The following is a 26257-nucleotide window of genomic DNA, read 5'->3' as shown; positions in this document are numbered from 1 at the left end:
GTAGATTAAAAGTTTGGGATTCATAAAACAAAAATAAATGCTTTGTAAAGGAAACCATCTGGAAATAAGAGTTTCTGGAAATTAAACATAAGGTAATGGAGATTTTTTTCAGTCAGCAGAAGCTGGGAGCAGTAACATGCTCCTGTATTCCCAGCTGCTTGGGAGAATGAGGCAGGGATCTCTTGAGCAACATAGTCAGATCCCCCTCTTTGAATAAATGAGTGAATCAGTCTTCCATACCATAATAGCAATAAAGCAAAAAGATAGGATGAAAGAAAAGGACCTGTAAAATCAGGGGACCTGGGGCCCGGGGATTTAGCTCAGTGGTTTCGCCCCCTGCTGTGCAAGTGCAAGGACCGGAGTTTGATCCCCGGTACCAAAAAAAAAAAAAATCAGGGGATCGGGCATTTACCTAATGAGAGGTCTAAAAAGAGAACAGATGAAATGGAGGAGAGGATTTTGTGAGAAAATCTTCAGAAGTTGGGCCCAGGGATTTAGCTCAGTGGTTCCGCCGCCTGCCTGGCAAGTGCAAGGTCCCAAGTTTGATCCCTGGTACAAAAAAATAAAACAAAAAAACCCCTCAGAAGTGAAAGATGATGGTTTTCAGATTGAAAGCACACAAAATTGCCCACAATGATGAATGAAAACAGATCCATACTGGGGTGTTTCAAGCACCAAAAGAAATTAGTATGTATTATTATTTGATAATTTTAAAAAATAAAAGCTACCAGGAGAAACAGCTGGATAAATTGTGAGTAGTTGTCTCTGGGAAGCTGGACCAGGGGATTAAGGAAGGAACTGATGTTTTTCATAAGTAGTTTCTTATAACTACTTAAACTTTTTAAATGTGCACATGTATTATTTTGATAAACTTACAGTGATTTTAGAAAAAGACAAATCTTGCCCTCAGTCTACTAGGACAGACAAACCTAAAATATTTTTTTTCAAGCCTAAAATATTAAAGTATAATGAGTGCCATAATATGCTGTTGGAGCATGGAGAAAGGAGGAGGACTCTTCTTGCTTCTCTATTTGAGAACACCTTCATTAAGAGATGAGATGGCATAGGAGCTGCTTCTTGAAGGATGATTAAGAGTTCTCTGGTGTAGGAAGGGGAAATTGATATTCTAGTCAAAAGGAAGAGCATATACAAAGGCTTGAAGGATGAGAAACCATCTAGTTAGGGAAAATGGAATGATTTGCGGTTTCTGTCTTTTAGTTAATTAGGCGTGAGCATTTTTCACCTGTTCCCTGTTTCATTTGTTCACCCATACTTACCTATGTAGTTGTGTTCTTCACTAAAGTATATCCTATTTAAGAATAATAGTTCACATCTTCGTCCCTAATCTTTGAAAGCCCCACAGTACCAAACTTAAGGCTATACAGAGCAAATGATTTAAGAAAAATTAACTAGAATACTGACATAGCTCTTCGTTTAATCTCCTTTAACTCTCTTGAGCTAAAGAGAGGCCTCTTCAAACCTTGTTAGTAACAGAGATTGGCTAATTAGGACCCAAGTGATTTGATTTTTCAAGGTCAATTTAAGTTTCAGGAAGAATATTAGGCTACAAGTTCCTGGATGGCAGGGATCATGCCTAACTTTCGTCTGTCTTTTGTTACTAATGTCAGTTGGCAGAGGTAGTATTTGGCATGTTTGCATCTTAGATAGTTTTTTAACAAAATTGATATATGGCAGGAAGGTGGAATACTTTTCTTTTAGCTTTGTTATGTGTATTTCACACAGATAATTCTAAATTCCCCAGTCAGTGTCATTTATGGAAAAGTAAGTCAAAGCCTTCCCAACATTTCAAACCAAGAACAGGACAATAATTTCATAACTTGATGCAGACATTAACCTGGGTAGAGCTTCATCTATTGAATTTTCATTCCTTTGAATTTACATTCTTTTGAAAGTAAAGGTGAAAAGATTTGGTTTTATAGAGATAGTCCTTCTTCTTTAGTGAAAAATGGGGAAATTCAAATCAAAACTACATTGAGATGTGGGGGTGAAGGGTGCATAGGTAATGGGGGAAAAATAAGAACTAAGATACATCATGTTCAGGTACATACACCCAATGATAAATGTAAATGTATTGTATACCTAAAATGTACCAATTAATATATAAATAATAATAACAAAAAAACTACATTGAGATTCCATCTCATCCCAGTCAGAATGGCTATTATCAACAATATAAAAAACAGTAAATGGGCCGGAGATTTAGCTTAGTGGTTTCGCCGCCTGCTGCACAAGTGCAAGGACCCAAGTTGGATCCCCGGTACCAAAAAAACCAAAAAAACAAAACAGTAAATGCTGGTGAGAATGCTTGCTGATGGGAATATAAATTAGTACAGCCAGTACAGAAATCAGTATGGTGGTTCCTCAGAAAACTAGAGCTGCCATGTCATCTAGCTATATAATTTCTTGGTATATACCTGAAGTAATTAAAACCATCATACCATAGGAATACCTACATACCCATGTTTATTGTGTCACAATTTATAATAGCCAATGTATTGACTAACTTAGGTGCCCATCACCAGATAAATGGATAAAGAAAATGTGGTACAGGGCTAGGGATTTAGCTCAGTGGTTCCGGTGCCTGCCTTGAAAGCACAAGGTCCTGAATTTGATCCCTGGTACAAAAAAAAAAAAGAAACGTGGCACATATATACACAATGGAGTATTACTCAGCCCATGAACCTTTGAGGGACAAACAACATCCAGACAATAGCAAAAGGAAAACAGCTGTCAGAGCTTTCTGTATTTCGTATCACCCAGCTTCAGGATAGATCAATGGGGTGATTCTCAGCTCCGTAGGTAAGACATGTGACATATTCCCAAATCATATCTTTTATACTGATAAAGCACTTGGAGTTAAAGAAGCCTTAATGTAGAATTCCTCAGGCCTGCTAGCCCACAAAATTTTTCTAGCTCTTTCCATATTTAACCATGATAATGTCTTGGTTTTAAATAAGCTCCTTGACATCAACAAAGAGAACTGAGTGATCTTATTTTTATTTGGTTTTTGTTATTCATGACAAATAAGTATCTTCAACTAGTGCTAGAAGTAAGACATAGTGCTAGAAGTAAGTGCTACAAGTAAGACATAGACTTTCTAATTGCCCAAGTGTTGGCAATGTTAAGGGCAGACTGTGTATTTGTTACCTCCAATACAGGGATGCCTTTCAATATGGAAATATATCTAATGACAAGCACTAGTAGTTTACAGAAGAATAGAATCAATGATGTGGAGTATATTTAAAGTTGTGATAAAATTAGTTCTCTACAATGATCCTTTTCTAGAGTTGAGAGAGATCTTAGTGATTTGTAGTCCAAGCCATTTAGCGAAGGTAAAACCTCTCAGGCTATGTTTTATGAGACTTTCCTAAATTACAGAGATAGAGGCAGAATATTTAGCTGTCTTATTTCCTGATGCAAATAGAAATATTGGACAGATTGAAAGAACAGCATTTAGAGGCAGGGGTTACAGAGCATTACTGTGTTATGTTGTGCTTTTCTCTCTTTTGGAGAGTTGCATGCTTCAAATACTAGGTGTTTGTTTATTTGTTTATTTGTTTTTTTGGCACTGGGGATCGAACTCAGGACCTTGTGCTTGCGAGGCAGGCGCCGGAACCACTGAGCTAAATCCCTGGCCCATCTCTTAGAATCTTAAACAGAATTTGTTACTATGGTTATTTACCAGAGAATTTTGAGTGATGTTTGACAAATAAGATCTGTCTTATATGTGGAGATGGTTTCCCTGAACTTCACGTCAGCCCTTGCCAGAGATCTCTATTTTTACAACTGTGTGCGTCATTGTCATTTACAGCGGATAGATGCCTGAATGCAAATTCACATCCTTCCTGTTTTAAGACTTGTGGGACTCAGCTCAGGCAGCTGGATAGACAGCAGTGAGGTCACTGAGAATAGGAGATTGGACTATTATTTCTTTTCTTGTCCCCCTATAACATTCTAACTGAGACACATTTACTTGTTACAGTTGTTGAACCCATTCCGGTTACCTTTTCTAGTCTTTAGCCTTCTTACAGCCTGTTTAGTTTGAAATCTATTTTCCACCCTAATTTTTTTTTTTTTTTTTGTACCGGCAATTGAACTCCCGAACTTGTGCTTGTGAGGCAGGCAGTGGAACCACTAAGCTAAATCCCTGGCCCATCCACCCTAATTTTGGGGGTTTTTTTGTTTTTCTGGTACTAGGGATTGAACTCAGGACCTTGCGCTTGCAAGGCAGGTGGCAGAACCATTGTGCTAAGTCCCCGGCCCCTTGAAACTTGTTCTCTTTTACTTCTTCTTCTTCATCCTCTCCAGTGGTCCCTTCTGTTCTTGTATCTCCTACCTCTTCAGGCTAGTATGACAGACAAATGTCTGTTAGGGTTAGGGTTAGCTTCATTTGTGGTCTTCTACTCCTTTCTGTTCCCCTCTTGCTCTTTTCCTACCCTTTCACCCTTTCTTCCCTCTTTTCACTTCCTTTCACTTTTTTCCATGCATTGTATACCTTTGTTAAATATATGTTTAGCACCTGTGGGTTGCTTTTACTGTGCTAGGGTTTTGGAATACAGGAGTGAATGAGACAGATGCAGTTCCAGACTTTATAGTGTCTATAGGTTAACTTCCCAAGTGATTCATAGTTTGTAATTAAGAAATGTTTTGAAAAGTACTGGTTGCTGTGAGCACATGTAATGTGGGGACTTGTCCTAGGTTAAGTGGCCAGTGATGTCTTCCTTAAGGAAATAATGTTTAGCTGAAATCTGATGTAGGACTAGAAATTTATGAAATAGCAGCAGAGCATATTCCAGAAGGCAACTCTCTAGTCACACTGGCTTTCTTTTTGTCACTTGAACACAGCATGCTTCCTCCAGTTTCAGTAGGTACAAGGTATAAGTTATCATCTTTTCTCAGTTTCACCCAAACCGACTGCTCACTGTTGCCCCCTTTCCTTCCAGCTCTGGAGTAGATATCTTGGTTTCATTGATTTTCTTTTTTTTTCTTTTTCTTTTTCTTTTTTGGTACTGGGGATCGAACTCAAGTCCTCGCGCTTGCGCAGCAGGTGGCGAAACCACTGAGCTAAATCCCTGGCCCTCATTGATTTTCTTTTAAATTGACTGGCTCTTCTTTGTTTCATTTTTACTAGGAATTCAGGAAGGCATTTTATCATTTCACATCTGGATACTACATTAGCAAGTAGAGTCCTTGCTTCAGCTTTTCTCCCCACACCTCCTTATTCCACTCTGTCCTCTGTACCCAGGATAGACTCCTTTTTTGAAGACCAAGTTTTCATCATTTTACTTCTTGGCTGAAAAACCTAGATTGCTGATACTCAAGATCCAGTTTCTCCTCATTTGGGTCCTCCATTATCAAGTCCTCAGGCTCTCTAACTTCCTTTCTAGTTTCCTTTCTTAGCACACACCTTTTAGGATCAGCAGATCAGTAGATATTATTCCACCTCCTGCTGTAAACCATGCTCATGTTCACTTTGGCCTTTTCTCTTCTGTCCCTGTGTGTGTGTGTGTGTGTGTATTAAGGATTGTACCCAGGACCTTTGCACTGAGCTTCATCCCCAGTGCTTTTTTTATTTTGAGCTTGGGTCTTGCTAAATTGCTCAGATTGAGCTCTCCAAACTGTAGTCCTACTTCCACAGCCTCTCAGAATGCTGAGATTACAGGCATGCACCATCCTGCCTGATTCTTTCATTAACATTATCCTCTTCAGGAAATCTTTTCAACTACTTTAGTTCTCAGTGATCTCTTCTTTCCTGGACTAATTGCTGTTATAATACTTGCTGTCTGTATTTCATATATGCCAAATTTTTTTTTTTTTGGTACCAGAGATCAAATTTGGGACCTTGCTCTTGCAAGGCAGGCGGCAGAACCACTGAAATAAATCCCTGGCCCTGCCAATGTAATTATTTTGTTTGGTTTGGTTTTTTTTTTTTGGTACTGGGCATCGAACTCAGGACCTTGAGCTTTCAAGGCAGCCGGCAGAACCACTGAGGTAAATCCCTGGCAATAAATTTTTTTTGGCAAAACCAGGGATCAAACTCAGGACCTTGCGCTTGCCAGGTAAGTGTGGTGCCACTGAGCTATACCCTTGACCCCTCAATGTTATTTTTTGACCTAAATTATATGTGTAAGAACAGAGACATGTCTTACAGCAATTTTTTTTCTTTTTTGGTGGTGCTAGGGATTGAGTTTAGGGCCTCGTGCATGCTACGTAAGCACTTTACCACTGAGCTATATCCCTAGCTCTCTTATAACAGTTTTGTTACCATCTAGTTTAGGAGTCCCAGAATATGTACTTAATAAATGCTTTGCTGGTGGTCAGAGGTTTGATTTTGATATCATTTAGTGGATGCTGCTAATTCATTGCTAATCAGGGACTATGAGTAATTAATTTTGTAGCACTTTCATCCTGCATGTTGGGTTTAGCTTGAATTGTCAGTAGACACCAATCTAGATTGAGACTAAAGTAATTCATTTTAATGGGTTCTAATGCTCTGGAGTCCTTTTCTATCAGTTAAATTCTTAAATTTCACAGATCTCATCAAAGAGTTTTTCTAACATTCTAGCTGTTTGTGTAACCCTATATAGTTTATAAGTTTCATTTAAGTAATTCATCTCTTGTAATCCTCATTAAAACTATTTGAGATAAGTAGCATTATGTTTATTTTACATTCGAAGATACTGGAGTTTAAAACACTTAAGTGATTATGTGTCACCAGCTAGTTTGTTGTAGTGGCCAGACTTGCATGTAGGCCTGCTGACTTTAAATCCCTTTTGTAATAACCTTATTTTTCCTCTAAGGAAGAACCTGCCATTGATCATCCCTGTCTTCTGGAGGCCTTCATCCTTGTGTGTTTTAATTTTTAGCAGTCGCTTCCCAGAAAGAATAAAAAATAGGTCAAATTTTTGATGGATCAGTATCTCAATTAATATGATTTTGCTTTGGTATCTTTCTAAGACTTTTACCTAGAATTTAAGTGGAATTTTCTTACGGATAATGTGATGTGTGAAGCCTAAGCTTACTGGTGTAGTTGAGTATTAATTAGTTATCACTCACCTCTCTGTTAGACTGTGTACCCAACACCAGATCTTGATAGACAGACCTGTAGAAATAAGATGTGGAAATGTCGTACTGAGGACTCTTTTCTTAAAGGAGGCTAAGGATGAGACCATAAAAGTCTCTGCCTCTTACTGGTTCTGTTGATTACAGGGGCATGGCACTTGTAAAACCTTTGAAAAAAAATTTCTTTCATGTTCTTACAGTGCTTGGGAGCTACAGAGTGGGTGTTTGGACAAAAAAGGCTACTTCCTGAAGTGTTTATGCAAAGGATCATTTTTAGAGAGTTATGTGGAATGGAATTGGGTCTGACGTCAATTCTCAGTGTGCTTTCTCTCCCCTGGAGGAATAGCCCATATGTAGAGACAGATGTGAGACTGAAATGGTTTTTTTACATATAAGTAATGCTGGGAGAGAATGAGAACATTGCTGGGAGGTAGCAGTTAGGAAAAAACAGTTTATTATAAGCTAGAGATGACCAAATAGCTTTTGCATGCATGTTTTTAAAACTTTCAATTATGTATAATCTATAAGCCTAAATATGTACAAAATATGAGTATACAGTATAATAATAATAATGATAATAATGATAATAGAGCAAGTGCCTATGCAGCCATCACTAGGTCAAATTATAGAACATCCCCAGCACCAGAAATCTTCCGAGTAATTCCTTTTGATCACTTCCATACTCCCATTCAGAGGCTGCTAACTTATGGTAGTAATTTCTTTGCTTTGATCTTTTGACTTACCACATTTACATTTGTCCCTAAATGATTTAGGTATATTTTCCCTGAATTATACTGCATTTACTCTTTTGTATCTTGATCTTTCACTAAACATTTTATTTTAATAATCATATATGTTACTGCATATAACTATAGTTTGTTATCTTTCATTACATATTCAACATTTAATCTTAACCAAAAGGCCAAGAAGCGATTTTCAATATGTATTCAATATTTCAGTGTGTGACAGCACTACAGCTTATTTATTATTTTACTATTGGTGAATGTTTGGTTGGTTTCCAGTCTGGGCCAATTATAAATAATATCACTTTATTGAATATTATTGAACTTGTCTTTGGATGCAGATATTTCTGTTGAATGTACTTTAGGTTGAACCACATACAGTTACCATTTTTGTGGATCAAACATCAAATATTATTTCATATGATGTAATCTAATATGTATATTTAAATATTAACTCATTTCCTATAATTGCTGAATTATAGAAGATATCTTTTAAAAATTTTAGTAGATTCTGCCAGTTGGTACAGATTTTGTACCAACTTAATTTCTCACCAGCAAACATATAATTGTTGCTGTCTGTTCTGGTCACATTTGATATTACAGTTTTTCATTGTGATTTTATTTTGCATTTCCTGGTTACTAATGAGATTGAGTATTTTTAAATTTGTTTTGGCCATTTGGAGTTCTTATGAAATACCTACTCAAGTTATTTGTTCATTTTATTTTGTTTTTTGTTTTGTTTTGTTTTTGGTACTGTGAATCGAATTCAGGACCTTGCGCTTGCGAGGCAGACAGTGGCACCACTGAACTGAATTCCTGGCACCCCACTTTTTTTTTTCCGGTAGTACTGGGGGGTCAAACTCAGGACCTTGCGGTTGCAAGGCAGGCGCGGTGCCACTGAGCTAAATCCCCAGCCCTATTTGCCCATTTTAAAACTGGGTGGCTTGTCTTTATCTGGTTGATTAGAAAGAGTTCTTTATATATTCTAGATATGAATCTTGGGTACTTAAATGCTTTATATATCTTCTATTCTATACTTGTCTTTTCATTCTTTTTTGTTTGTTTTTGGTACCGGAAATCAAACTCAGGTCCTTGCGCTTGCAAGGCAGGCGGTAAAACCACTGAACTAAATCCCTGGGCCTCTTTTCACTCTTTTAATGGTATCTTTTGATGAACAGATACTCTCAATTTTAATGTAGTCAAATTTATCTATCATTTCTTTTTATAATATCTCCTGTATCTTGTCTAAAAAGTCTTCTTATCCTAAGAGCTTGAAGACATTTTCCTATATTCTTTTCCAAGAAATTTATCAGTTTGCCTTTTCCCTTTATGTCCATAATCCATCTGAAGTTGATTTTTGTATGTGGAGTCAGGACGAGGTCTAGTTTTATTTTTTCCTTAATGATATCGAGTTGTCCCAGTGAAAAGACCACCCACTTCCTGCTTCTGTGTAGTGTCACATTTATTACAAATCGGGTTTCATGTATGCCTGCGTCTGTGCTAGGCTCTCTATTCCTTTTCATTAGTCTATTGACACTGTACCTCACTGTCTTAATTTCTGTAGCTTTAAAGACTTGTTCTTTTCTAAGAGTGCTTTGGCACTTTTTGTCTTTCTGCATTTCCATGTACATTTTAGAATCCCCTTGTCAAGTTTCACATGTTTCACAAGTTTCACATGTCTATTGAGATTTTTAATTGAGATTGTATTTAAGCAATCAATTTATTTAGGATTGACATCTTTAAAATAGTGAATTTGTCATCTAGAAATAAGGTATATCCACTAATAAATTCTGTTTTATTGTCTATCAGTATTTGAAATAAAATATACCATTTCAATGACTTTAAAAAATTATGGTAAAGGACCAGGGATTTAGCTCAGTGGTTTCTCTGCCTGCTGCACAAGCGCAAGGACCAGAGTTCGATCCCTGGTACAAAAAAAGAAAAATTATGGTAAAATATATACATAGTAAAATTTACTGTCATAATTATATAATATATAATTATATAATTCAGCAGTTTTTAGTACATTTGTACTGTTGTACAATCATCACCTGGAATTAATTTTAGAACATTTTCATGACCCTTCTCCTCCCTCGAAAACTCACACTCAGTCCCTATAGACCCTTCTGTCTTGGAGAATTGGCATATTCTGGACATTTCATATACTTGAATTATACAGTAGATGGCTTTATTTGTTGGTTGGTTGGTTGTCTTTTGAGACAGGGTCTCACTGTGTAGTCCATGCTGATCTTGAACTCACTATGTAGTTCAGGCTGGCCTCAAACTCATGGTTGTCTTCCTGCCTCAGCCTTCCTGAGAGCTAGGATTACGGGCATGTGCCACCACATTTGGCTTAGTGGCCTTTTGTTTTTGTTTGCTTTTGGGATGTTTTGGTACCAAGAATCAAACTCTGGACCTTGTGCTTGCGAGGCAGGCAGTGGCATCATTGAGCTAAATCCCTGGCCAAATGACCTTTTGTTTTTAAGATTTATTCATGGTGTAGCATGTGTCAGAAATTCATTCCTTTTGTTGGCTAAATACTATTCTGGTGTATGCATTATATATATTATATATAATGTATAAATATATATCACATTTTATATTAATCAGTTGATCATTTATCATTAAAATTGTATAGTTTTTATAGTACTCCCATTATTTATTAGATTTATTTCAATGTAAATATTTTCAAATCCTTGCAAATTATATTGTTATAGATTTTAATTTTGTTTATTGGTGTTATGTAGATGACATTGATTTTTATATCATAGTCTAACATTTAATAAACTCTCTTAATAATTCCAAAAGTTTATCTGTAGATTCTTTTGGATTTTGTGTATACCAGTGGTATTATTAAATGAGCTTTGTTTCTTCCTTTCCATTTCTTTTGATTTTTGCATGTTTTTATTACCTTAATGCTAACTAGAAACTCTAGTACAGTGCTAAATAGAGTAGTGATGGAAAATCATCTGATACCAAAGGAAAATCTTTGTATCCTTTACCATTAAATATGAAATTTGCTATAGAGCTATTCTTGTTTCAGGTGGTCTCTCTCTTTTTTTTTTTTGGTACCAGGAATCAAACTTAGGACCTTGTGCTTGCAAGGCAGGCGCAGTGCCACTGAGCTAAATCCTTGGCTCTTTTTTTGTTTTTGTTTTTGTTTTGGTACGGGGATCGAACTCAGGTCCTTGCATTTGCAAGGCAGGCCATGGAACCACTGAGCTAAATCCCCAACTCCCATTTTAATTTTTAAGAAACATTTAGATGAGCTTCTAAAAGCTCTTTACCTCTGACTCAGTGAATTTTTCACAATACTGAGATATGGCCTTTAAAGTTATATTGACTTTTAGGGCAGATATTGTGTCTTATTTATTTGGTTCTGTCTGTCTTTCTTTCCCTCCCTCCCCCTCCCTCTCCCCCTCCCTCTCCCCCTCCCTCTCCCCCTCCCTCTCCCCCTCCCTCTCCCCCTCCCTCTCCCTCTCCCTCTCCCCCTCCCCCTCCCTCCCTCTCTCTTTCTTTCTCCCGGGATCGAACTCGGGACTTTGTGCTTGCAAGGCAGGCGGTGGAACCCGGCCTTGGTTCTGTATCCTAACTCTAACTTAATGGCTAGTACATCATAGGGTCTTAAAATATGTATGTTGAAAAAACAAAGTTAATTTGAGTCTTGACTTGCTTATTTGATTTGTAAAAATCGAGATTGGGGCCGGAGATTTAGCTCAGTGGCGCCACCACCTGCCTCAAAAGCGCAAAGTCCTGAGTTTGATCCCCGGTACCCCCAAAAAAGAGGGGGGGGTAATCTTTTATAGGCTTTGTTATCATGATTTAAAAATATATGTAAGAGGGCTGGGGATTTAGCTCAGTGGTTCCCCCGCCTGCCTCACAAGCAGAAGGACCCGAGTTCAATCCCTGGTACCAAAAAAAACCCCCCAAAATATATGTAAGATAGTTTGCATGTAAAATATATTGAAAAATATTTTCCTTTCCTTGAGATTTTTTTTTTTTTAACTGACCACATTAGTAGCCTTTTTTCCCTCTTTGGGCTTTATTTTACCTTGTAGAAATTGTATAATTTTTTTTTTCCTCCTATGGTCGCTAAATATTCTAAAGGCTTACAGAGAAGAGGCAGAATGTAAGTTTAATTTGAGGTAAACTATTTAAGCACAGAAGGATCCTAAAGACTGTGTATTATGTTCATTGAAGTAATCAATTTTTTAAGCACAGTACCAATATGGATTTAAATGACATGTATTAATATTCTCCATGAGCTCTGGTATATCCATGTTGTGAGCAACTGAGTAACTAGTTCTGCTGATATTATGTATTTTTCATCTTTATTCCTGCCGTTCTGATATCTCAGGTGTACTGAACTTTTGGTGCAAGACAGTTCCATTGTAGGGGCCGGGGATTTAGCTTAGTGGTGCCGTCGCCTGCCTCAAAAGCACAAGGTCCTGAGTTCGATCCCCGGTACCAAAAAAAAAAAAAAAGACAATTCCATTGTTGATTCTGTTTACTCTTTGAAGGTGCTGATATTCTTGATGTTGCTGTGCTGCCTGTGGGATGCAGTGTAATTTCCTGTGGCTGTCAGGAGAGTTAGGGCTTCCTCACATATTAGCACCTACCTGTGTTTAGACATATCCTTTCAATTTCTGAAATAAGAGGTGATAGACTAGAAAGGAGTAATAATGACCAGGAAAAAGGTTTACCAGAGGTAGGTTGTGGATTCATAGTGCCTTCTCAAATGTCTGTAGGGCTAGGAGACTTACGAACCCAAAGTCAGACCACCCAAAGCTTACATACAGGTTTGAGTGAGTGAGCAGATGCTGCCCCCTCACAAGCCTAAATAATACCCTAGCACTCTTCTAAGTGAAGAGAGCACAGGTAGCATTGTCTAAGAACTTGGATATTTGTTCCTCTGAAACCATGTGGGAATTCTTAGGATTGCAGTTGATGTTTATTTACAACCCTGCAGGAACCTTTGCAATTACTGATGAAGTGTTGGCTTTTCTGTATTTCAGATAGACATCAGTAAATGTCACTATTTAGTAGATTTGGACACCATGAGAGAAAGACCCCGGGAGCCAAGATATTCATCCAATCGAGAAGAATGGATCAGCTTGGTCCACAGACCATTTCTTGATACCTCTAGGTATGTGGTTTTAGTCCTAAGAGATGTAGTAAGACTAGTAAGGATGAAAATTGGATTCTAGGATTGAATAATATCTAATTTCTAGTCTTGGGCTGATTCTAGTAGGTATTAGTTTCTTTTTATTTGGGCCCAACATGTCTTTTTTTGGTACCGGGGATCGAACTTGGGACCTTGCGCTTGCGTGGCAAGCATCGGAACCACTGAGCTAAATCCCTGGCCCCCTCCAACATATCTTTTGTTTTTGTCCAGTTACCTGAGAATGCAGACACCAGGATGCAAAATGTATTCTCATATCATCCAAATGAAAGGCTTCTAAATAATACAGAGAGGTCTACTGTGGAAAACTCAAATCAGTGTTTGAAAATGATTAATTTTGGCAACCAACTTAGCTATCCTCAGAGTACTCATTCTCTGAGGCAAATTGACTATGTCTATTGAAAAGTCAGAGTTTTATGTTCACTATTTTCAGATTCAAAGCTTGTCCAACCTTTGGGTATGCCTTATTAGTTCTTTTTTTTTTTTCCGTTTAGTTTATTGGTACATTTTAGGTATACAGTACAGTTACATTCATCATTGGGATCTTGTACCTTTACATGATGTATCTTGGTTCTTATTTTTTCCCCATTCCCCTAGTCTCCCTTAACCCTCACCTTCCCTATTTACAGAGACTTCGTTTCCATGTTTTTCCTTTTCTCATATTTTTTTCTGTGGCTTATTAGATCTTAAATAGAGAGGCCAAGTAGACCAGGGCTTGGCTGGCTCTTCAGAAAGATCTCAGAGTTAATGATAAGAGGGGATCTGGATAGTTAGGGGTAGGAGTAATGGCAAAGGTCGGTTGGAACCATCATGGTATCTATAAATTTATTATTTGGAGGTGGACAGAGGAAACATACAATAAACAATAAATAAAGAATTGTGTGGTATACTAGAAGATGATAAATGCTAAGAAAAAATAACAAGTTAAAAGGAGGGTTGAGAGTTCACTAGAACTGAGGATTATACCTTTAGCTAGGGTGGCCAAGGTAGGCCTCACTGAAAAGATGGTATTTGAACAAAATCTTGAAAGAGGTGTGAGAATTATTCATTTGGATATCTGTGGAAACAGCTGGTGAAAAGACTCTGGCATAAGGAAGAAACAATAGGAGGCTAGTGAGGCTGGAGCTGAGCAGGAGCAGAGAGTAACAGGTAGTGGGTTCAGGGTGTAGGAGTCTATGACAGTGCAGGTTTTGAAGAGATTTGTAGGCTGTTGAAGTGCTTTTACCCTCAATGAAATAAGAAGTCACTATAGTGCAATAGCCATGTAACTTCTGTTTTTTAAAAAATTCTTTTCAATACTGTACTATGATTAATTGGTAGAGAGTAAGTGTAGAAGCAGGGAGACTAGTTACAGGGCTCCTGCAGCAGTCCAGGGAAGAGATAAGGGTGGTCTGGGTCAGTAAGAGGATAGTACAAATAGTGAGATGTGGTTAGATTCAGGATATACGTATAGAAATGCACTGAATTCAGAATGTGAGAAATAGAAACGAGTTAAAGATGATCCCAAGGATTTTGATATGAGCAGCTGAAAAAATAAACTTAACAATAACTGATGGAAAAGACTGCAAGTAGAACAGGTTTTAGGAGGAGAGTGATAGATCAGCTTTGGTTAAGTTTGATATTTCATTACCAAAAAAAAATAGAATCATTTAGTAGGCAGCTGGATATATAAGGCTGGACAGGGTACTGTCTGAGTTAGAGATAGATATTTAGATCTGTTGGCACCTAGATATTTAAGAATATGAGACTGGGTGAGATGCCCAAAAGAGTAGGTGAAGTTAGGGTTAGTGTTAGGGTTAGGTTAGCAAGATAGTGTTAAATGTCTCAGAAGAACCATTGAAGGTGACTGGTTTAGTCACTTTCCTGGTAACTTAGACACAATACCTGATACCCCTCAAAGGAGGAGAGATTTATTTTGGCTCATATTTTCAGTTCATAGTTGGCTGGCTCACAGGCTCCAGGAAGGGCATATTGGGAAGGCCTGGTAGGGAGGAAAGCTGCTCATGTTATGCTGGGCAGGAAGCAGAGAGAAAAGGGAGGGAGGCCAGGGATTTAGCTCAGTGGTTTCGCCGCCTGCTGCACAAGCGCAAGGACCCGAGTTCGATCCCCAGTACCAAAAAAAAAAAAAAAAGAAAAGAAAAGGGAGGAGCCAGGGAGGGAGATGCACTCTCAGGTCATGATCCCAGCAACCCACTTCCTCTAGCTTGGCCCCTCCTTCATAGCACATCAGCTGTGAACCTACAGTGAACCAATCCACCAATGAGTATAGCATCCCCAAGATGCAGTCACCTTCCATACATGTGAGATTTTGGGAGACTATTTCAAATCCAAACCACAACAGTGACTCAGAAGGAGTGATATCAGTAAAGTAGCAGGAAAATTAGGATGGGACAGTGTCTTGGAAACCAAAGGAACATTATGTTTTGAGGCAGAAGGATCAGCTGTATCAGAAGCTTTTTGTTTTTTTTGCACCGGGGCTTGAACTTGGGACTTTGGGCTTGCGCTGCAGGCGGCAGAACCACTGAGCTAAATCTCTGGCCCAGAAACTTTTGATAAATCAGTAAGATGAAGACTAACAACTGTCCATTCAATTTTGTAGCAGGCAAAAGCAATTTGAGTGAAGTGGCAGAAGTACAGGAGCTTGAGAGATTAGAAGGGTAGGGCTGGGGATGTAGCTCAGTGGAAGAGGACTTGCATGCACAGTTCCCTGGATTCAGTTCCCATAAGCACCATAAAAAACAAATAAACAACAAAAACAAAAACCCCTAGCGAGATAGTAGAAGAGTGGAAATTGTAAATCTCAAGTCTTTTGAACGTTTTTGCTGTATCCAAAAAGCAGAGAATTAGGGCTATAGCTGGTGGGGGGAGGTGTCAGGGAAACTGATAGAAAAGATTTTTGGCCTTTTAAAAATATTCTTATATGGGCTGGGGATTTAGCTCAGTGGTTCTGCTGCCTGACTCACAAGTCCAAGGTCCCAAGTTCGATCCCTGGTACCAAAAAAAAATTCTTACTGTGATAACATAAAATTTGCCATTTTAGCTGCCCCCCCCCCCAAGTATTGGGGATTGAACCGAAGGTATTAACACTGAGCTACATCCCCATCCCTTTTTAGTAATTTTGAGACAAAATCACACTAAGTCACAAAGTCTCACTAAATCTCCCTAAGTTTGAGTCCAAGCTCAAACTTGCGAGTGAAGTGGCAGAGTGCTGGGATTATAGGGATGTACCACCATGCCTGGTGGATTTTTTTTTTTTAGAATAGTTTTAGGTTCACAGCAAAATTAAGCAGGAAGGTATAGAGATTTCCCAGGTACTCCTATCACCACATAGGCACAGCCTCCTGCATTATCAGTATCAGCTACCAGAGCGATAGATTTCTTACAATTGATAAACCGCCACTGGAACATTATTACCACCCAAAGCCTATAGTTTAGGTTAGGCCTCACCCTTAGTATAGTACGGTTTTATGGCATAATTTCATGAATCTACCCAAACAGTGTTCTACAGAATAATTTCACTACTTTAAAAAAACACCCTCTGCTCTGTGTGTTTTCTCCCCATTGCCCCAGGCAATCAGTGATCTTTTTATTGTCTTTAAATTTTGTTTTTTGCAGAATGCAGTGCATGATTCAGGTTTTTTTGTTTTGTTTTGTTTTTACTTTACCATGGTGTGAAAGCAATAGACATTCACACCAATAGTAGCAATAGGCAATAGTAGAAACCATATATCAAATTATGAATTTTGGTCTTTTGCAGGCTAAAAATATATAGTATAATACTCTTGCAAAGTTGGGCAGTGGCAGTGAGCTAAGCTTCCACATAGCTATATATTACAGGGGTAAACAGTGGATACTCTGCATTGTACTGTGCTGTGATCTTCAGAAGGTTAGGTGTAATTAAATACATTCTAAATTGACTTTTTTTTTTTTCAGTACTGGGGATTGAACTCAGGACCTTGCGCTTGCCAGACAGGCACCAGCACCCCTGAGCTAAATCCCAGACCCAAATTGACAGTATTTTAAACTTATGGTGCATTTGTCCCAACATAACCTCATCCTGAACTGAGGAGCATCTATAGTAAACTGAAGAAATCTTATAATGAATAGGCTTTTCATATTGCTTCTTTCACCCACAATATGTACTTAAGTTTTTCCATATCTTTCCATGGCTTGATAATTCATTTCTTTTTAGTTCTGAATAATATTCCATGGTCTGGATATATCACAGTTGTTCCATCTACCTATGGAAGCACATCTTTGTTTATTCAAAGTTTTGGCAGTTGTCTTAGTTCTTACTGCTGTAACAAGTTATCATAGACTGGGTTGCTTAAATAATAAGCATTGCTATCTCACAGTCCTGGAGTTTGGAAGCCCAAGATCAGGATGCCAGCACAGATTCTGATTCTGTTCCAGGTTGCCGACAGCTGATTTCTCTTTGTATCTTCATGTGGGGGAAAGAGGTCAAGGTAGCTTTCTGGTCTTTCATCAAGGCACTACTGTTCCATTCTCGAGGACCTCCAAATTCAGATTTTTTTTGGTACGGGGGTTGAACTCAGGACCTTGCGCCTGTGAGGCAAGTGTGGTGCCACTGAGGTAACTCCCCGGCCCAGAAGTATCCAGATTTTGAAGTATTTGCTTATACATAATGAGATATCTTGGAGATAGGACCCAAATCTAAACACAAAATTCATTTTGATTTCATATACACTTTGTATACATAACCTGAAGCTAATTTTGTACAATTTTTTTTTTTTTTTTGAGTCAGGGTCTTCTTTTGTAGTTCAGGCTGGCCTTGAACTCACAGTGATCCTCCTGCCTCAGCCTCCTGAGTGCTGGGATCATAGGTGTGTGCCACCACGCCTGGCTACAATGTTTTTAATATTTTGTGCATGAAATAAACTTTCATAGTATGAAAATTTCCACTTGTCTTATGTCAGCACTCAAAAAGTTTTGGATTTTGGGGTATTTCAGATTTCAAATTTTTAGATTAGGGATGCTCAACTTGTATAAATATCTGTGTACAAGTTTTTGTGTGGACACATTTTTATCTCCTTTGAGTAAATACCAAATAGTTTAATTTCTGGATTGTATGATTTGAGTATATTTAGTTTCCTAAGAAGCTGCTAAATGATCTTCCAAAGTATTTGTACCATTTTGTATTCTTACAGCCAATGAGTGAGAGTTTCTGCTGTTCTATATTGTAACAAACAATTGGGATTGTTAATTGGGATTGACAATTGGGATTGTCAATATTCTGGATTTTTGGCCATCGTAATAGGTTTATAGTGATATCTCATGGTTGTTTTAATTTGCATTTATTTAATGACATATGATATAGACCATCTATACATAAGTTTTTTGGGGTTTTTTTTTGGTACTGGGGATCAAACTTGGGACCTTGTGCTTGTGAGGCAGGAGCCGGAACCACTGAGCTAAATCCCCGGCCCTATACATAAGTTTTTAATTTCAAATTTATCATCTGTAGCTCTTCTTTGGTGAAGTGTTTTTGCGGTCTGGCTCATTTTTCTAATTGGGTTGTTCATTTTTTATTGTTGAACTTTAAGAGTTCTTTGTATATTTTGGATAACAGACCTTTAGAAGATGTGTCCTTTGCAAGTATGTCTTCCAATCTGTGACTTCTCTTCTCATTCTCTTGATGATGTCTTTTCAAAGCAATTTTTTTATTTTAATGAAGTCCAAATTATTTTTTTTTAAGTGAATCATATCTTTAGTATTATATCTAAAAAATAATGACCAAACTGAAGGTCATCCATATTGTCTTCTATGTTATCTTCTGGGAGTTTTATACTTTTCATATTACATTTAGAATGATTTGTTTTGTTTTGTTGTTTGAAACAGGGTCTCATTATGTAGTCCAGGCTGGTCTGGCACACACTGTGTACCCCAGGCTGGCCTCAAGCTCACAATCCTCTTGCCTCAGTCTTCTAAGCCCTGGGATTACAAGTGTACATCACTATGCCTGGCCTATGATCCATGTTGTGACAGATGCATGGTCTATGTCTAGATTTATTAATTTTGAATGAGGATGTCCAGTTGTTCCAGCACCATTTTATTGCTTTTGTTCCTTTGTCAGAGATTTATAGTTGGGTGTATTTATGTGGATCCATTTCTGTTTTGTTCCATTTACTTGTCTATTTTTTCTCCAGTTCCAAAATGTTTTGATTGCTGTAATTTCATGGTTAAGTCTTGAAGTCAGGTGATGTCAGTCTTCCAACTAACTTTTTTTTATCTTTTCCTGCAATATTGTGTTGGCTACTCTGGGTCTTTGTCTATCCATATAAATTTTAGAATCAGTTTGTCAGTGTCAACAAAATAATTTTCTGGAATTTTGATTGGGATTGCATTGAAGCTATATCTAAGTAGGGAAGAACAGACACCTGAAAAATATTCCATCATTCTATCCAAGAAAATGGAGTATCTCTACATTTATTTTTAGAACTTTATAGTTTTCTCCATATATATCTTTTTTTATATCAATATATTCTTTATTACATTGGTATAACAGTTCAATGATCAGCTTAAAATTAATTAGATCTTATTAATGAACTTCTGATAATTTTCAGTGTTTTCCTTTTACACATAATATTGTAATACACATATTCATCATCTAGACTGATACTTAGTGCAAATTACAGGACTGCCATGATTGAATCAAAGATAGTGATTATTTTAATTTGCCCTATATTTTTAATGGCCTTAAAATACTGTGTTTGGACCTATGAGACTCTCACTAGTAGTGCATTAGCATCTTTTTTTCCCCATACTGACCAAAATTAATGTTTTAAAAAAAATTTTTTTTTTTATTGAATTCTTTTATTGGTGCATTGTAGGTATACAATACAATTACATTTCTCATTGGGAATTGTACCTTTACATAATGCATCTTGGTTCTTATTTTTTCCCCATTCCTAGCCCTCCCTTCACTGCCTCCACCCTTCCCTATTTACAAAGACTTTATTTCCATTTTTTCCATTTCTCATCATTTTTCTTTTCCCTTTTTTCCTTTCCCCTGCCCCTCCCACTACCCCTACCCCTTTGGACCTTTTCTTCCTATTTTGCATTATCAATTATTCATTCTAATCATTGGTACATTTTAGGTATACAATATAATGACATTCATCATTGGAAATTTGCACCTTTACATAGTCTCTCTTGGTTCTTATTTTTCACCCTTGCCCAGCCCTCCCTTCAACCCCTCCAGTCCTCCCTATTTACAAAGATTTTGTTCCTATTTTTCCATTTTCTTATAGTAATCCCATTCCCTTCTATCCTTTCCCCTAGCCCTCCCACTTCCTTCCCCTTTGCCCCTTTTCTTCATATTTCACATTACCTGTTATACATTTTAGTCCTTATTTACACTTTCAGTTTCTCACACCAGAGAAACTATTTGGTATTTACACATGTGTGTCCTATTTATTTCACTTAAGAGTATCACCTCAATGTGCATCCACTTAGCTATAAATGTCTCTAATTTCTCATTTTTTATGGCTGAGTAGTACTCCATTTTATAAAAAAACCACATTTTCTTTATCCAGTCTCCAGTTGATGGGCATTTGGGCTGTTTCCAAGTTTTGGCTATCACAAACTGTGCTGCTATGAACATGGGCGCACATATATCACTGTGGTATGATTCTTTTAATTCTTTGGGGAAGATCCCCAGCAGTGGAATAGTGGGGTCAAATGGGACTTCCAGTCCTAGTTCTTTGAGGTATCTCCATACTGATGTCCACAGTGGTTGCACCAGTCTACACTCCCAGCAGCAGTGGAGCAGGGTTCCTCTTTCCCCACAGCCCCGCCAGCATTTGTTATTGGTTGATTTCATGATAGCAGCCATTCTTTCTGGAGTGAGGTGGAATCTCAGTGTTGTTTTCATTTGCATCTCTCGAATGACCAGTGATGTTGAACATTTTTTCATGTATTTATTTGCTATTTCTACTTCTTTGTGTGAGAAATGTCTGTTCATTTCAGATGCCCATTTTTGGATTGGGTCTTTAAATTTGGGAGGTCTGATCTTTTTAAGTTCTTTATAGATTTGAGATAGTAGACCTTTGTCTGAGGAAGAGCAGGTGAAGATTTTTTCCCACATTGTGGGTTGTCTCTTCACACTGCTGGTGGTTTCTCTTGCTGTGCAGAAGCCTTTTAATAAGAAGAGATCCCATTTGTTGATTGTTTGTGCTAGTTCAGGGACAACTGAGGTTTTGTTCATAAAATCTTCTCCTACACTGATGTCTTCAAGGGTTCTACCTAACCTCTGTTCCAGCTGGTTCAGAGTTTCTATTTTAATATTTAGATCTTTAATCCATTTTGATTTTAGTTTAGTGCATGGTGAGAGATATAGGTCTAGTTTTAATCTTTGTCAAGTTGAAGCTCAATTTTTCCAGCACCATTTCTTTTTTTTTTTCTTTTTTTTTTTTTTTGGTACCGGGGATTGAACTTGGGACCTTGCGCTTACGAGGCAGGCGCTGGAACCACTGAGCTAAATCCTCGGCCCTGAGCACCATTTCTTAAAGAGGCTATCTTTCCTCCAGTGAGGCTGTTTGGCTCCTTTATCGAAAATGAGATGGCTGAGTGTGTCTGGCATTGTTTCTGCATCTCCTAATCTGTTCCACTCCTCCTCAGGTCTGTTTCTTTGCCAGTACCATGCTGTTTTTATCACAGTAGCTTTGTAGTATAGTTGCAGGTTGGGGATTGTGATACCCCCTGGGATGTCTCTGTTACCTAGAATTGCTTTTGCTATTCTGGGTCTCTTTTTGTTCCAAATGAATTTTTGGATTGTTTTCTCAAGGTCTATGAAATATGCTGCTGGGATCTCAGTTGGAATTGCATTAAATCTATATAGCAGTTTTGGAAGTATGGCCATTTTCACTATATTAATCCTTCCTAGCCAGGAGCAGGGGATGTCTGTCCATTTTCTGATGTCATCTTCAATCTCTCTTTTCAGAGTGCCATAGTTTTCAGAGAAGAGGTCTTTGATTTCTTTTGTTAGGATGATTCCTAGGTATTTCAGTTTTTTGGATGCTATTGTGAAAGGAATTATTTGTCCTATTTCTCTCTCAGTGAGTCTGTCATTGGTGTAGAGGAAAGCTCTTGATTTTTGTGTGTTGACCTTGTAACCAGCTACTTGACTGAATTTGGTTATTAAGTGTAGAAGACTTTTGGTGGAGTTCTTGGGGCCTTCTATATAGAGTATCATGTCATCTGCAAATAATGACAATTTGACTTCATTTCCTATCTTTATTCCTTTTATTTCTTTCTCTTGTCTAATTGCCATGGCTAATGTTTCCAGAACTATATTGAACAAGAGTGGTGATAGTGGACATCCTTATCTTGTTCCTGATTTGAGTGTGAAGGATTTCAGTTTTTGACCCTTTAGTATGATATTGGCTGTTGGTTTTTCATAGATGGCTTCTATCAGTTTAAAGTAGAGACCATGTATTCCAATTTTTTATAGGGTTTTTATCATAAATGCATGTTGGATTTTGTCAAATGCATTTTCTGCATCTTTGGAGATAATCATATGGTTTTTGTCCTTGGCTCTATTGATATAGTGTATTACATTAATTGATTTGCGTATATTGAGCCATCCCTGCATTCCTGGGATGAATCCTACCTGATCAGGTGTATGATCTTCTTGATGATCTTCTGCATTCTGTTTGCCAGTATCTTATTAAGGATTTTTTGCATCTGTGTTCATTAGTGAGATTGGCCTATAGTTCTCCTTTTCAGTTGGGTCTTTCTCTGCTTTGGGGATCAAGGTGATGCTTGCTTCCAGGAATGAATTTGGGAGTATTGCTTCCCTTTCAATTTCATTGAAGAGTTTAAACAGTAGTGGCAGCAGTTCCTCTCTAAATGTCTTGTAGAATTCAGCAGTGAAGCCTTCAGGGCCTGGGCTTTGCTTAGTGGATAAGTTTTTAATTACATTTTCAATTTCATTGGTTGATATTGGGTTGTTCAGAATTTTTAGGTCTTCTTCGTTCAACCTTGGTAATTCATATGTATCTAGGAATCTGTCCATTTCTTCTGTGTTGTCCATCTTTTTGGCATATAGGTTCTGGAAGTAGGTATTGATGATCATCTGGATTTCTGCTGGGTCTGTTGTAATTTCACCCTTTTCATTCCTAATTGCATGGATTTGGGCCTTTTCTTTCCTTTTTCTGGCAAGGTTGGCTAAAGGTTTGTCAATTTTGTTGATTCTTTCGAAGAACCAACTCTCGTCTTCATTGATTTTTTGTATTGTTCTCTTAGTCTCCATTGCATTGATTTCTGCTCTGATCTTTATAATTTCCTCCCTTGTATGAGCTCTGGGGTTGTCCTGTTCTTCTTTTTCTAGAAGCTTGAGGTTCAGCATGAGGTTGTTTAATTGGGCTCGTTCTGTTTTCCTAATATGCATATTCAGTGCTATGAATTTCCCTCATAAGACTGCTTTCATTGTGTTCCATAGATTCTGATATGTTGTATTGTCATTGTCATTTAATTGAAGGAACTGTCTGATTTCTTCTTTAATTTCCTCTGTGACCCATGGTTTATTCAGAGTGTGTTGTTCAATTTCCACATGTTTATGAAATTTTTCCAGTTTCTTTTGCTATGGATCCCCAGTTCCATCCCACTATGGTCTGATAATGTATAGGGGATAACTTCAATTCCTTTGCACTTACTTAAACATGTTCTATGTGTGAGTATGTGGTCTAATTTGGAGAATGACCCATGTGCAGCTGAGAAGAATGTGTATTCTGATTTTGTGGGGTGGAAGACTCTGTAAACATCTGTTAAGTTCATTTGTTCAAGAGTTCGATTGAGTTCTAGTATTTCATTACTTATTTTTAGTCTAGTTGATCTATCTATTTGTGCCAGTGGGGTGTTGAGGTCCCCCACTACAGTTGTGTTAGTGCATGTATGACTTTTCATGTCCGTTAGTATTTGTTTTATATAGTTGGGTGCACTAGTGTTTGGTGCATAGATATTTATGATTGTCATCTCTTCCTCTTGGATTCTTCCCTTTACAAGAATGTAGTGTCCTTCTTCGTCTCTCTTAATCAGTGTTGGTTTGAAATCTACTTGATCTGCAAAGAGGATAGCTACTCCTGCTTTTTTTCGGGTTCCTGTCACATGGAGTATTGTTTTCCACCCTTGAACTTTCAGTCTGTGAGTTTCCTTTTGAATGAAGTGTGTTTCTTGTATGCAGCATATTGTTGGATTTTGCTTCTTGACCCATTCTGCCAGTCTATTTCTTTTGATTGGTGAATTGAGACCATTAACATTGATGGTTATAACTGAAATGTATTGACTTGTCCTTGCCATGACTTTTTCTTTTTGTTGGGTTCTCCCCCTTTACATTTAATTTCTTGTCATGCCAGATGGGTTCATTGTGCTTTGCTTCCTGGGGTTGTGATCCTCAATATCTGTTCCTAGGATATTGTGTAAAATTCTTTGGAGAGCTGGTTTGGTATTCACGAAGTTCCTAAGGTGCTGTTTGTCATGAAAGTATCTTATTTTCCATCCATTTTGAAAGATAGTTTTGCAGGGTACATCAATCTGGGTTGGAGGCTGTTTTCTTTTAGTTCTTGGAATATGTCACTCCAAGCTCTTCTTGCCTTGATGGTTTGTGTTGAGAAGTCTGCTGTGATTCTGATGGGCTTTCCTTTGTATGTGATTTGTTTCTTTTCTCTGACAGCTTGGAGAACTTTGTTCTTCTGTTGTGTTTCTGGAATCTTAACAATTATATGCCTATGTGTAGATTTTTTTTGATCAAGGCTATTTGGAGTCCTAAATGCCTCACTTATCTGTATGTCAAGCTCTTTTCCCATACTTGGGAAGTTTTCTGCCATTATTTCTGTGAAGAGATTTTTTATGTCATCTCCACTCTCTCCTCTTTCTTCATTGAGCCCAATCAGTCTTATGTTACTCTTCTTTGCATCATCTAGCAGCTGCTGGATTGATTTCTCATGTTCCCTTATAATTTTGAAGCAATTTTTCTTTTCCTGGTCACTAATTGCAATCTTATCTTCTATATCTGAAATTCTGTCCTCACATTGGCTCATTCTGCTGTGTAGACTTTCAGTGGAGTTTTTCATGTCCTGGAAATCTATTTGCATCTGTTTTATGGATTCCATTTGTTTCTTATGTTGAGATTCCATCATGTTTCTGAGCTCCTCTCTAGATTTATTAATCATGTCTTGCACTAGGGGCACAATTTCTCCTTTTATCTGAGAAAATATTTCTGATTTCATTTTTTCCAGATCCCCTTTTGTTTCCAGTTCATTGGGTCCAGGTGGTTGAGTATCAGAGTGTTCCATCTCATTTCCCTTTGAGGTTGCTGTAGGTGATCTGGAAGTCTGGTTTTGAGACTTATTTAAGTGTTTTCTCATTTTGACTGGGTGGGGGGGGCTGTTGGCACCTGCACAGATTACCTCCTCTTAGCTGGGAGAGGTGGGACCGGGGCCGGGAGCAGTAGTAGGGATGGTGGCCCCAAAGCCCTTTCCTGTGGGCTGGGAGCAGCAGGAGGGATGTTGGCCAGGAAGCCCCTTCCTCTGGTCCAGAAGCAGTGGGATGGCGGCTCAGAAGCCCCTACCCCTGGGCCGAGAGTGGTGGGAGGAATGGTGGCCCGGAAGCCCCTTCCTCTGGGCCGGGAGCGGCGGGACAGAAGGTGGCCCAAAAGCCCTTTCCTCTGGGCTGGGAGCAGTGGGAGGGATGGTGGCCGGGAAGCCCCTTCCTCTGGATCAGGAGCAGTGGGACAGTGGCTCAGAAGCCCCTACCTCTGGGCCAGGAGCAGCAGGACTCAGTACCATGGTCTGGTGGTCCAATGTCCTCTGTATCTTTGTAGTGTGGAACTAGCTGGCTGTACACAGGAGCGGTGGGGGTGTGTTCCAGTGGATTGTTGCCAGGGCGCAGGCTGGTTCGGCGTGTTTGGCGGGACTCGGGACCTTGGTAGGGCATGCACAGACCTGCCTGTCTGCAGCGGGCTGGTTCGGCGTGTTCCGTGTGACTCTGGCCCTTGGTAGGGTGTGTGCAGACCTGCCTGTCTGCAGCAGGCTGGTTCGGCGTGTTCTGCGTGACTCGGGACCTCAGTAGGGCATGCCTTCATATAGATCTTACGCATATTTTGTTAGATTTATATCTAAGTATTTCATTTTGCAAGATACTAATGTAAATGGCATTGAGTTTTTAATTTCAAATTATTCTTGTTTATTGCTGGTGTTTAGGAAAGTGATTGAGTTTTTTTTTGGTACTA

General features: G+C 38.3%; 1 protein-coding gene across 24 annotated transcripts in view; it reads left to right on the top strand.

Annotated features, from left to right (window-relative positions):
- Nucleotides 1-26257, top strand: part of Alg9 (ALG9 alpha-1,2-mannosyltransferase) — a 116478-nt gene that overhangs the window by 51608 nt on the left and 38613 nt on the right. For 18 of the 24 annotated variants that reach the window (XM_021237890.2, XM_004856543.4, XM_021237893.2 and 15 more), the window contains one exon: nucleotides 12842-12972. The exons of the other annotated variants lie outside the window; for them this stretch is intronic. In XM_021237890.2, coding sequence (XP_021093549.1) covers nucleotides 12842-12972 — 131 coding nt within the window. Of the gene's footprint in view, nucleotides 1-12841; nucleotides 12973-26257 lie in introns of those variants that run through there. 24 annotated transcript variants of the gene reach the window in all.

Source organism: Heterocephalus glaber, unplaced genomic scaffold (assembly GCF_053883595.1).
Source record: "Heterocephalus glaber isolate CG9 unplaced genomic scaffold, H.glaber_assembly_v1.0 deba00001429, whole genome shotgun sequence".
NCBI classification, from domain to species: Eukaryota; Metazoa; Chordata; class Mammalia; order Rodentia; family Bathyergidae; genus Heterocephalus; species Heterocephalus glaber.
Note: the sequence above shows the minus strand (reverse complement) of the source record. Positions and strands in the feature narration are given on the sequence as shown.